Source organism: Phalangium opilio, unplaced genomic scaffold (assembly GCF_054372755.1).
Source record: "Phalangium opilio isolate 3A_F unplaced genomic scaffold, DU_Popi_V2 ptg000232l_1, whole genome shotgun sequence".
Classification (NCBI taxonomy): domain Eukaryota; kingdom Metazoa; phylum Arthropoda; class Arachnida; order Opiliones; family Phalangiidae; genus Phalangium; species Phalangium opilio.
Genome location: NW_028324223.1, coordinates 1,134,982 through 1,147,216, shown reverse-complemented (window position 1 = coordinate 1,147,216; position 12,235 = coordinate 1,134,982). Strand labels below are relative to the sequence as shown.

The 12,235-nt window shown below is 37.4% G+C and overlaps 1 protein-coding gene and 1 long non-coding RNA gene across 3 annotated transcripts in view; one reads left to right on the top strand and one right to left on the bottom strand.

Annotated features, from left to right (window-relative positions):
* Positions 1–31: 31 nt before the first annotated feature.
* The window catches only part of LOC149612710 (GAS2-like protein pickled eggs), a 55,307-nt gene continuing 43,103 nt past the window's right edge, over positions 32–12,235 (bottom strand). For both annotated transcript variants that reach the window (XM_089858186.1, XM_089858187.1), the window contains exons 4-11: positions 9,400–9,524; positions 3,782–3,923; positions 3,397–3,688; positions 3,062–3,131; positions 2,894–2,992; positions 2,726–2,782; positions 2,077–2,521; positions 32–888 (exon numbers count right to left, since the gene is read on the bottom strand). In XM_089858186.1, the coding sequence (XP_089714312.1) occupies positions 725–888; positions 2,077–2,521; positions 2,726–2,782; positions 2,894–2,992; positions 3,062–3,131; positions 3,397–3,688; positions 3,782–3,923; positions 9,400–9,524 (1,394 nt within the window). In that variant the 3' untranslated portion in view covers positions 32–724. The remainder of the gene's footprint in view (positions 889–2,076; positions 2,522–2,725; positions 2,783–2,893; positions 2,993–3,061; positions 3,132–3,396; positions 3,689–3,781; positions 3,924–9,399; positions 9,525–12,235) is intronic.
* Positions 8,181–8,876, top strand: LOC149612714 (uncharacterized). The gene is made up of 2 exons (XR_016376328.1): positions 8,181–8,497; positions 8,563–8,876. It is a non-coding gene; the product is annotated as an uncharacterized LOC149612714 (long non-coding RNA).

The following is a 12,235-nucleotide window of genomic DNA, read 5'->3' as shown; positions in this document are numbered from 1 at the left end:
AATTAAATTAAATAGGAAAAAATTTCAAAAATTTTAACTTTTGGGAAATAAAATTTATTATATAGCGAGAAAAAATTCCATTTTTAAAAAAAAAATATGGGACAAAAATACTATAATGATATCGAGATTTTAATTCAATTGAGATTAAAACTAAATTAAAATTATTGCTAAATAATTAAATGGGGGGGGGGACAAAAAATCATAATAATTTGTACAAAAGTTCTTCAATAAAACATGTGTTGGGGGAGGGGGGGGGCGAAAAAATTAACATTATCTCAGCTAATTACTACTATATTTACAATTACAAAAAGGCTCCGCTAAAAACTAGAAAATTTACGAAAAATATTTTTAGCTTACTAATTATTAATTGGGCTAATTTATTTTTTTGATTTAAATATATTTGGAATGTTTCTTTAATCAATTATTCTTTTTTTTAATATATATAACTAACCAAATTTTCCAATTAATTAACTATTTTAATTATTTAAATTAATTAATTAATAATTAATTAATTTAATTTTGCAATTAATTTAATTTTATCACCAGGATAACCAGTCTTATTTTTGCTTCCTCCTTAAAATCACTAATTTGATTGATTAATCATTTAATATCTCAGGACCATTTAGTAGTATATTAATTAATCATGGTTTTTCTTCTTTTTTCTTATTTATTTCTAATTAATTTGCGCCTTAAGTATTTATTTATTTGATTTTTTCGGGGTTGTTTATGTCTTTCGGGGGCCAGTAGTTATTTGAGCGTTACTCGGACGGCGACTTATTGAAGTAGGGCGTAAATTTCCCGCAGTGTGCAAAGCCGCGCTTGAAACTCGTACAGTTTTTGTTAGGGAACTTCCGCTGTTCAAGGGACTTGACATTTGACGCGTTAATACTAAAATAATTTAATTAATTGGTATTAGTTTAAGGTTAATTATTGAGGGTGTCTATTTTTAATCCAAGAAGGGACGGGTGGGTAATTATAGTTTGTACAAGTACAATCCTGTAGTGGGACATGCGTGGATGGATGGTAAGTTCTATGGGAAATCAATGATATCAACCAATCTCGAGTCCGAAAATGTATATAACTTCTATACTTCTATGACCAGTCGATTTTTGCCCACTGAACACGGGTTTAATCAGGGAAATTGTGGAGCATTGATACCATTTCCACTACAGTAGGTCATCCTCCTATTTGGCAGTGTAAATGGTATCAATCCTCCTAGTCTTAAAACTATGTATAAACGAAGTAAAAGAACACTATCATTGTTGTTGCTCCATGGGATTCGGGGTTCCCACGTTGCCAGAGCAATTGCCTCTTGCTTATGTCCAGCGCTTTTAAGTTACTCAGTCTAAATTATCGTCTGCTTCAGACAGAGCACATTGACCGTTGGAAAATGTCACTTTTTAAAACGTATCTGGAAGCGCACTCCTGTAAGCCAAGCTTCTGGGCGGCAAAGTTTGAGGGAATACGACACATGTCGGCGATCCTACCCTATAGGTGCCGGCTGTCCCGTGTCCGCCGGAGGTGACTTACCCCAATTCCACCTTCCGTCACCTCCCAAGTAAACCTCATTCTTTCCCTGCTTCTACACATACGACCTAGCGGCCCCCGTCAGTGCTGGGCCGCGTAGGGTCTCCCGCTCAATTCTTCCTGGTGCTAAAGGCCTAACGGCTAAGCACTAGTGTTAGTAGGTGGTAAAAAAAAAAAAAAAAAAAAAAAAAAACGTATCTGGAAAACTTAATTGAAATGGGTTTTCTAAAAGATGTATGAATCGTGTGAAGAACATTGGTGGAGTGTGTTTACTGATGACTCCTTAGCATTTCTTAATGTTAAATTGGTCATCGGTCAAACACTCTTTCCAATGTTAATGGTCATAACTTTAACTTGTGTTAGGGGGTGGTCAGTACATGTCCCTTATGGGGGGTCAAACAAAATCGGTGTGGTCAGCATAGAAGTATAGATATTAAATACATTTTCGGACCATCCACGCATCCCACTGTACTTGGGCGGACCTTAATTGCCAGCTCCCTTTTTGGGGAATGGACACCCTGTAATTAACTTCGGGTTTTAAGTACTTACGGGTACTCTTTGTTGTTCCGTTTGAAGTAGTTCCGCGAAATGAGGAATAAACGCCCTTTGAACTTCCATTGGTCATTGGAGAATGACCTTTGGCGTTACCATTCGTGTTGGGCGTCGTGACATCGGTGGTTTTGGCGCGATACTTGGACCTGATTTGAAGATAGGAATCGGGACTGACCCCTCGCGTTCCCCCCGATTGACCAATCAGAGCTCCCGAAGAAGCTCGACGATGTACGCCATTGGTTCTGTTGGGAACTTGATTCTCCATGGCGTTACTCAAAGATGACATGATGGCCGAAGCGCTGACCGGTCGACCGTTGCTATGGTTCGAACCCGGGTAAGACTGACGGGTGCTTAATGGAGTCTTGACCGTCGACGACTCGTTAAAGGATTGACGTCGACTGACCACGTTCACCTGACAAGGCTCGTGCCTCGTTAAGTAGTGCTACGAAAAATGTGACGTTAATACGTTAGTCAAGTGTGGGAAAACTGTGTGACCTCGCGATAGATCCCGTGAACTATGACCTCTCGATAGACCCTGAGAACTGTGTTAACGCGATAGACCGTGTGAACTGTGCAAAGAACTATTCGCGTGTGACCATGAGAACTACGGAAAGAATTGCGAACGGTCAAGGATTACTACACTGACCTCTAAAGTGTCCCAGCCACCACCGACTCTGACCATAACGTGTCGACCTTTCAACAACTGCAAAATAAGAAGAGGATTAATTTACTGGGTAAGTCAGTTTTGATTTTTCTTTTCTGACGCCATTTTGGGGGACGGGTTTTGTTTCTTGTACGCACGCAATAGACTTACCCTAATGTAAACAGTCTTGCCGGCAATTTTGTATCTTCCTTCACTTATCCTCTTAATTCGCGACGTATCTTCGCAAACGCTCTTGGCAACGTGCATCACCTAAACGCAATTAAAACGGCAATTAATATATAATTTAATCATTAAATTAGTATTAAATTATAATTATACTTTTTTGTCTAATTCCGAGGCGGCTGGTGGCGTGCCCGAACCGCTTGAACCATTTCTACTGGGAGAACTCCTGCTTAAAAATAAAGCCCAAAAGTTAATTAGTTTAATTAATTAGTTAGTGTTTAATCCCCCGTCTTAAAAAGACCTTGCTAACCCATCCGTATTAAATTTCTAATTATATTTAATAATGATGGAGAGGCATTATAGTTGTATTAACCAACTTGTTACGAAGATGAAACCCGTATATCGTAGTAGCCAACTTGTTTTTGAGTTTATTTAGCCACACCCCGATTAATTTAAAGGGATAGTGTAACATAGCGTATGAGTCACGTTACCTAGGTGAGCTCCTGGGGGAACTTCCGGCGGAAGGTATTCTAGTACGGGATGTCCCGTTACTGCCGTAGGACATGGCGGATTCGGTTCGGCTCCTGCAAAGCAGGATGGGGGATGAAGAGGCCCGCGAAGAACAGTTGGAAGCTGTTTCCTCCGATTCTCCCCCGCCACCGTATTCCTCCTCTATTTCTTTCTCCAATTTGACCAATCCCGGAGGTTCCACCCCAAAACGGGAGGCGATACGACCAATCTCCAACAAACATAACACGACTGTCCTGGGTTGTTGATGTAGTACTTTGATTTAAAAAAGAAGTTATTATATTTAGACGCAATGATTCCAAGTAGCTGTATGTATTCCTGATTTAACTAAGAATTAAATTTATTTACCTAAACCATCGGATTCAAAAATAATGGCCTCGTGAACGCCTATCCTTCGACACCACCTTAGAAAATTTTCCATGTTATCCCGGGCATAGAAAGATTGTGGTTTGGCATTTTCCCAACATTTAAATTTCATAGATGGAAAAGGCTGTTTATTTTTAATGAAAAAAAATGCGGGAAAAAGTTAATTTATTATAATAATTTCCCTTGCACGTGAAAGTGTAGTAAGCTCGTGTCCGACCCCTCGCGATCACGCGTGTCAACAGGTTTCTATGGAGATTCTTTTATTATTATTATTTTTTGTTTTAAAAATAGGCCTAGACACTTTCTACATCCGCCCGTTGGCATGGCAACCACGCGGGAAAAATGTTACGAGCGAGTATTTTCACGCGCTGATGCTCCAGTTAAATTATATATATAAAGAAATAAAATATATAAAAATTAATAATTTTAACTCAACCAATTGCAAACGCAAACAATTTTTATAAAGAGGATTGATGTGAAATTAAATTGACCTATTAATTTTTTTTGGGGGGGGGGGAAGAGGGTCTGAAGCGTAATTTTTGGCGTTCTATAATGAAGATTTCCTCTCGAAAAAATAAAATAATTATTGTTCTTTGGTTTAATTAGCCGATGAAGAGACCCGTCTCGTTAACAAAAGTTGATTGTTTAGTAAATCGAAATTGTTATTTTTTTAAAAAAAAATATCAAAACAATTCAAAACATAATTATAACAAAAACAGGCTTTCTAACTTCCTGACTTGAGGTGTGGGTTGATTTTAATTGCGTTGCCAGTTCATTGAACTATATTAACCATCATTAACGAGATATAGGTATAAGGTGTCAATACAAGTGTTGCCAGTTAGTTGCGACGTGCAATATTTAACAGCTATCTAAGACTACAACAGACCAAATTAGGCCTAAACTTGTTGTAGAATTCTGTGTTCTATTCAGTAAGTTCTGGATCATTCAGTGTCCAAACCTGAATGAATGCAACAGAATCTCTAATAATGAATAATTGGCAACGCTGTGTCTGAAGCGCATGAGCAGTTAAAGTTAAGAACCGGGGGGAGGAAAGGAATTTCTTTAGCCCCCTGTCGCTATGTTTTAAGACACGTGATGTTTAAATATGTTAATGAAGTTAAGGGGAAAGTGGGGTCAAGAGAGTTTGACCATTTTTGACCTTGTACGGGCTAACACACAATTGTCACGCATGCATTGTTTCAAAGAAAATGAAACCGGACCGACCAATCAAGATGTTAAAACAAGTCGGGAAAACCAAAATATTACCTCTCCGTGTCGAGAAGATTATATAACCTTAAGTATCCAATGAAAACGTCGACCTTTTTGCCCTCATCCTTTCCCGCGCTTTGCGCTTCCGCATTTCATCCTTACTCTCAACATTATCTTCCTCCATTTTACATATAAAAATCAAATACTCACAAAAAGAAGCGGAAAAAACCTGCTGGCTCTTTACAACCACTTAATTTGACTTAATATCCAATTTCCAACAACAATAATATACCGGTAGTTTAATTGACAACCTACTAGCATCGAAATTCTCATTAAGAATGGCTCCCGCGGATAAAAAACGGCAATTTTCAACTAGGTGGGCGTTATCTCATAAGATTTGAAAAATATCATGCCTAACCGTTTGGATTTTTTAAAGCAGTCTTAGCACCAAAAAATATTTTTGAATGAGAATAAAAAAGGTCTGTCCTCTCGTAATTTTTTAAGCTTTTATCATGATTACTCTATACAACAGTAACAAGGAGTATAAACCCATTAGTGGAAGCAGTATTTTTTTCCCAAAACAATCTCGCTTATGTTTATGCAATGAATGAAATATATCACAATGCACGGGCCTTGATAGATATAGGAGGCAATGAAGGAAATATATCGCATGCACGGGCCTTGGTAGATATAGGAGGCAATGATAATCTCTCTCTTTGCACGAGAGGTTTATCTTTAATATTTAAATAAATATAATTATTTTTAATTATTTTAATCTTCAATAATTAACATTAATAATAGTTAAATCGTTTAAAATAAAGTTATACTTATTATCTTCTCAAACTTTGCTAATATTGACGTTTAAAGTGAAGGGTACCCCTCTTCCCGCTTTCTTCAAATTTTGGGGTATATATACGATTCGTTTCCATTATAATAGTAAGGAAAAACCGCAAATGCGAAAACCTTTGGTAGCGATCCTACCTTAGGGAGGCTAGACGTTTCTCGTAACCCTAGCTGATCGCCGCGTATATCCTAAAACCAAACGATGATAATGGAGTAGAAGCCAATGATACAGATTGGTGTCTATGTGGAATAGACGGAAGACCAGTGGATGGTGGTGTTAGAAGGCAGTGTAAGTGCAGACGGGTGTCAATGTGGGATTGACAAAGAACAGAAGATGGTGGTGATTAGAAGCCAGTATGTACAGACTGGTGTCCACGTGGAATGGACGAAGACCAGAAGATGGTGGTGATTAGCAGCCAGTAAGAACAGACTAGTGTCCGTGTGGTGTGGACAAAGACCAGAAGATTGGTGGTGTGAGAACTCAAGTTGAGGAGCCATTTCCGTGACTGTGAAAGCAGTTCGGAAATGGCGAACACGTTTGCTCCGATACGCAAACTGCGAACGCGGTCACGTGGGTGTAACAACGGACAGACAGACACACACACACACACACACACACAGACAGACAGACACACAGACAGACACGGCCGTTACAGAACCTCTCCTGGACTACGTCACACGGAGAGGTAATTATTACAAGGCAACGCCTATTTTAAAGACTAGAGGGAATTCTTTTTTTTTAAAAAAAATTCTTTGTTCTAAAACTTGAAATAAACGCGCGATTATCAACGGGTGAAAGTTTCAAGTCACGACTTGGGGGAAATAGTTTTTACCTCTCCGAGTGACGTATGTCACGGAGAGGTTCTAATTTCGACGTGTCTGTGTGTGTGTGTGTTTGTGTGTGTGTCTGTCTGTTGTTATTGACTTACACCCCAGGGGACCGTGTTCGCAGTTTCCGAATTGAAGCAAATGTGTTCGCTATTTCCGGACCGTATTCACAGTTCCCGGAAATTTCAAAACTTGAACCTATCCACAAATCAACTGGCCACTATTACTTCATCTGACTAGTCAATTGTCTATTCTACATGAATAACAATCTGTACTTATTGGCTTCAAACACCACCATTTTGTGGTCTTTGTCCATTCCACATATACACCAGTCTGTACTTACTGGCTTCTATCACCATCATTTTCTGGTCTTTGTTTTTGTCCATCCCACATGGACACCAGTTTGTACACCTGACATCTAACACCACCATCTTCTGGTCTTTGTTTTTGTCCATCCCACATGGACACCAGTCTGTACACCTGGCTTCTACTCCTTAAGGTTAAGACATACGCGGCGATCGGCCAGGGTTACGAGAAACGTCCGGCCTCCCAATGGTGGGGCTTCCACCAAAGGTTCACGCAATTGCGCTGTTCTTATCCATAGCTGCGATTCGACACCCTTATATACTACCTATTTGATGAAGGCGAAGCAACGGGCGTATGCTTCATTTCAAACGCCAATATTAGTCAAGTCTCTCAAGAATGTTTAATTGTTCTTTTTCAAAACGATGTAACGCTCAATAAGGCGAACAACTATCGAAGAAAATATTTAATATTAGTTATATTTATTTTAATATTTAAGATAATCATGTCTCTCAACTCAAAATTAATACGGAAAGGGTAAAACAGCAGTCTATGTGTTTGTCTATATGTGTCCGTCCGTTGTAACACTAGTTCGTTTTGTTTTGATGTGTAAAAAATCCTTCAGAACCTATTCCCGTTTTCCATAATATAAAATGAATATGTGGAAATATTTTTCGTAATTATGATGCATTAGTACTTTTGTAGCTTTAAAGCTCCGTTTCATTTTGATGTTCCAAAGATTTTTTTTAATATTATTATTTAAAATGGATGTTTATATATTACTTAAGCTATACTACATCTGTTTATAGCATAATCCTTTATAAAGTCTTAATGAATACAAGCTCAACGCTGCTATGTTGGTCAAAAGAACTTTTATTTGTCAATAGGCCTAGTGAACCAAAAAGTAAACGTTTGGGTTTGGTTTTCGTTTCTGTATGCAGAGACATTAACGGTTCAGAGTGAGCCGAAAGTTAAATACACTTTTAAATAATTAGGCTTAGATTTTATAATCATGGTGGAAATCTGGGCCGCGTTCAGCAGAGCCCAGCGCTGCTAGCAGTGTCCTACATAACGGGATTTTGTTTTTGAATTTTGACGTCACAGTTCTTAGCGCTGAGCTAGCGCGGTCTTCAAAGAAAATAGTCGGCTTTTTGGATAACGTGACGTAAAACGCGTAATTCTCAGCTTGGCGAAAAAACCATGGAGGAATTAATACAAATAGCTTTATGGGACTATAGCTATTTAATTGGCGTGAAACCAGTTGATCACGCGAGAATTTTAAGAGATATGTTATTTTCTAATTTTAATTATAAAAGTTGTTATCTATCTCTATAAATATGTTATCATACAATTTTTTTAAGCCTTGGTACCTTGCACGCTTTATTGCGCTAGCGTCATTTATAAAACGCCGATGACCGGAGAAAAGCTATGACGACAGAGCTCACCGGTAAACATTTCCAAAATCCGCTGTCTTTTTTGGTGAGCTCTGCTGAACGCAGCCCAGACCAGTGAAAGGTCTGATCGTAATCGGATAATAGCTTCGTGTTTTCATGCTTTTTATGGTACGCATATACTTTCAGTGTGTGTAGCCACAAATAAGCTTTGGTGTTATGTAACGTTAAGTCATGTTGTTAAACTAAGAAAATCGTTGAGGTGAAACGAGAGGATAGTGTTTACATGCCAACCCTGTTGTGAATATGGCTTTGAACATAGAGGGCATACAGTTGAGGAGTAGAAAATTGGGCCTTTACAAACACGTAAAGGTAATATCCCTCCAAAGTTTTATCTCTTCATTTCCCGTTTTTCCCCCATCGGATGATTTTAATGTGTACAAGTATATCATTATTGGATGTAAAATGTCGTCTGATTTACAGTAAATTTGCTATGCTTTGTATACTGCTTTAATATTTCATAAATTTTAACTTAAGAAACATTTCCATATCTGGGTAAATAAGTTTGTAAGTAGTCGTCTTGACTCGGAGAGGTAATATTTTGGTTTTCCCAACTTGTTATTGTTTGATGTCAAACAATTTCAATTTTTAGAACAATTGAAACACGGGTTGGGTTATTAATGTGCCCTATCTCAATTTGATTGAAAATGAAAGCTGAAATAGAACTGGTCAAATTTTACTTTCGAAATTTACGTATTTACTCCTATGGCCCCTGGTGGGTTGCTTCATTTATATACGCCGGTGTTAAGCAGTGTAAACATTTCTACAGGGGCCGTAGGATTAACACGGGGTTGTTTGCCCCTAAATGCGGGCTTCTCTCAAATTAATATTTTTACCTTATTTTCCACTTAATTATTTATAATAAGTTTTATTAATTTTATTTTTTAGATATTAATTGAAATTATTTATTTAGGGCTGTGGGATTTAAATTATTTATAAGAACTTTTTAGATAATCTAATTCTGACCTCATGTATCAGTCCAGCTTTGCGACATTCCTCAGCCTTTTGTTGAATTATTCTGGCAAGTCTGCATAATAAGACGCCCGTTTCCAATGATTCCATGAAATTGTCCACGCATAGTCCCGTGATGTCTGAAAAAAAGAATTAAGATGTTTAATTAGACTTATTCTGGACTCCCAACTTTAAATGCTCATAACTTTAGCTCTAATTGAGATAGATTAAATTTGAAATAAATATAAGAAAGAGCGCATTCTATGGAGTAATTGCTCCAAGTATCATGAAATTTGATTGACCAGTAAATGAACTACAACCGAGTTTACAATCGTACCCAAAATGGGAATGCTTATTTTCAACATTTATCTTTAACTGCCCATAACTTAAGTTCTAATTGAGATAGATTAAATTTGAAATAGCCATAAGAAAGAGCGCATTCCATAGAGCAATCGCTCCAAGTCTCGCAAAATTGGCTATTAAACTAAATTCCCATTGTGGCTATTAAACTAAATTCCCTACAATGGAATTTGTCTTAGACATTAAGTACAAAAATAAATAACTAGACCAGCGGCCACGGGATTCAATAGATATCTAAAAACTCTGGATAAATCAATTCTCACGGTTTCCATAGAAACCATTGTATTATTATTATTCTTCTTTAAACCAACCTGGAAGCATCTTTTATGGTTTCTTTACACAACGTAACTTTACACAAAGACCCAAGGCCGCGATAACCTTTTAGTTCCCCTTTAAATAAAGTAGACCGACTATGAAATAATAACAGAGTACTGGAACTCGGCGAAAGTAGATCCCAAAAATAGGCCTAACGTTTAATTGATCGGAAAATTTGGTTTCAATTCCAACCATGGGACCTTCGCATCTCTCGTTATATATAAGAGGACCCATCATTGATTACCTACCGTTACCCCCTTTTTACTAACTTTAGAAATAGGTCAGTATAAAGAAGACAGTTTCTGTCCGTGCTCCTAAAATGGACGTAAAGTGATTTTATTTTATTTTTGCCTGTCTCGAGTTGAGTTTATACTAAGCGGGAAGGCGGGGTCCATATTATTTCATAGGGATTTAAGCCTTTTTGGTATAATTTAACATTAAAAAATAAATAAATAATGTGACTTACGAAGCGTTCTGTTCATCCATCGACTTAACACCCGTTTTTGCGCTATTAACAAATTCCGATCACGCCGATATATTTGCATATTTTTTTTTAATTTTAGTTTAAATTAAATTCTCTCCGAGAATTAATTAAAATTAAGTTTAATATTAATATTAAAATTTTAAATCAACTTCTAATTATTTTAATAATATTAAAACAATAGAAATGATAAAAAATTATTTATCGTATACAGTATTTAAATTCACGTGCAAATATATAAAAATAATTCACGAGAATTTTTCATTTATTTTTTTTTAAACTCAAAATCACACGCAAAAAAATGTCACGCGCCAAACGAATTATTTAAAGCCAATCTGCAAGCGAAATTTTTAAAGTGCAAAACACGTACAATTAGTTTCAAACTTTTCAATTAATTAATTAAACTATTAAATTTTAAAATTATTCTTTTAATAGCGGAGAAACGCGGACATTCTCCACGCGTTCATTTCGGACACTGAAGCTCGTGATTTGATATTTTTCCAAGCAAACATCCTTTGAGTTTAATTTTAACTTAGTCTTTTTTTTTTAATTTGAAAATCGCGAGTGTTATATAGAGTTACGTAAAACCGGTCCAAGTGACAATGAATATGATATATCAAAGGGGGGGAGTAAAGAGGGGCGGGGGGGGGGTTGTGGTCGAACATAGGCAGGAATTGTCATGCGCCTTTTCGCAATCATTGGAAGGACATACGATTTTTTAATATAATTATTTAGAGGATGGTTTATAAATTTTGCGATTGTTGTCTGTTTAATTTCTATTTAGTCATAATCCTAACTTTGTTTAATTAAGTATGTAGGTTTGAAATATTACCATAAGAAAGAGCGGGTTTCATAGAGTAATCCTTCCAAGTATCATTAATTTTGATTAATAATTAAGATGGGTAATTGAGTAGAAATTAAAGATATGGATCCACTTAAAAAGTTATCTGTAACTTCAGTTCTAATTGAGATAGATTAAATTTTAAAGTTCCATAAGAAAGCGGGGGCTTCCTAGAGTAATTGCTCCAAGTATCATGGAATTCGCTTGACCAGTAAAAGAGTTACAACCGATTTTAATATCGTACCCATAACTAGGGATGGCAAAAATTCCGGAATTCCGGAACATATCCGGAATTTTCGGAAAAATTCCGGTACGGAATTTTCCAAGTTGAAAACCGGAATTCCGGATCATACGGGATACCGGTTTGTACGGAATTCCGGATCATACGGAATACCGGTTTGAACGGAATTCCGGGTCATACGGAATACCGGTTTGAACGGAATTCCGGGTCATACGGAATACCGGTTTGAACGGAATTCCGGGTCATACGGAATACCGGTTTGAACGGAATTCCGGGTCATACGGAATACCGGTTTGAACGGAATTCCGGGTCATACGGAATACCGGTTTGAACGGAATTCCGGGTCATACGGAATACCGGTTTGAACGGAATTCCGGGTCATACGGAATACCGGTTTGAACGGAATTCCGGGTCATACGGAATACCGGTTTGAACGGAATTCCGGGTCATACGGAATACCGGTTTGAACGGAATTCCGGGTCATACGGAATACCGGGTCATACGGAATACCGGTTTGAACGGAATACCGGGTCATACGGAATACCGGTTTGAACGGAATACCGGGTCATACGGAATACCGGTTTGAACGGAATTCCGGGTCATACGGAATACC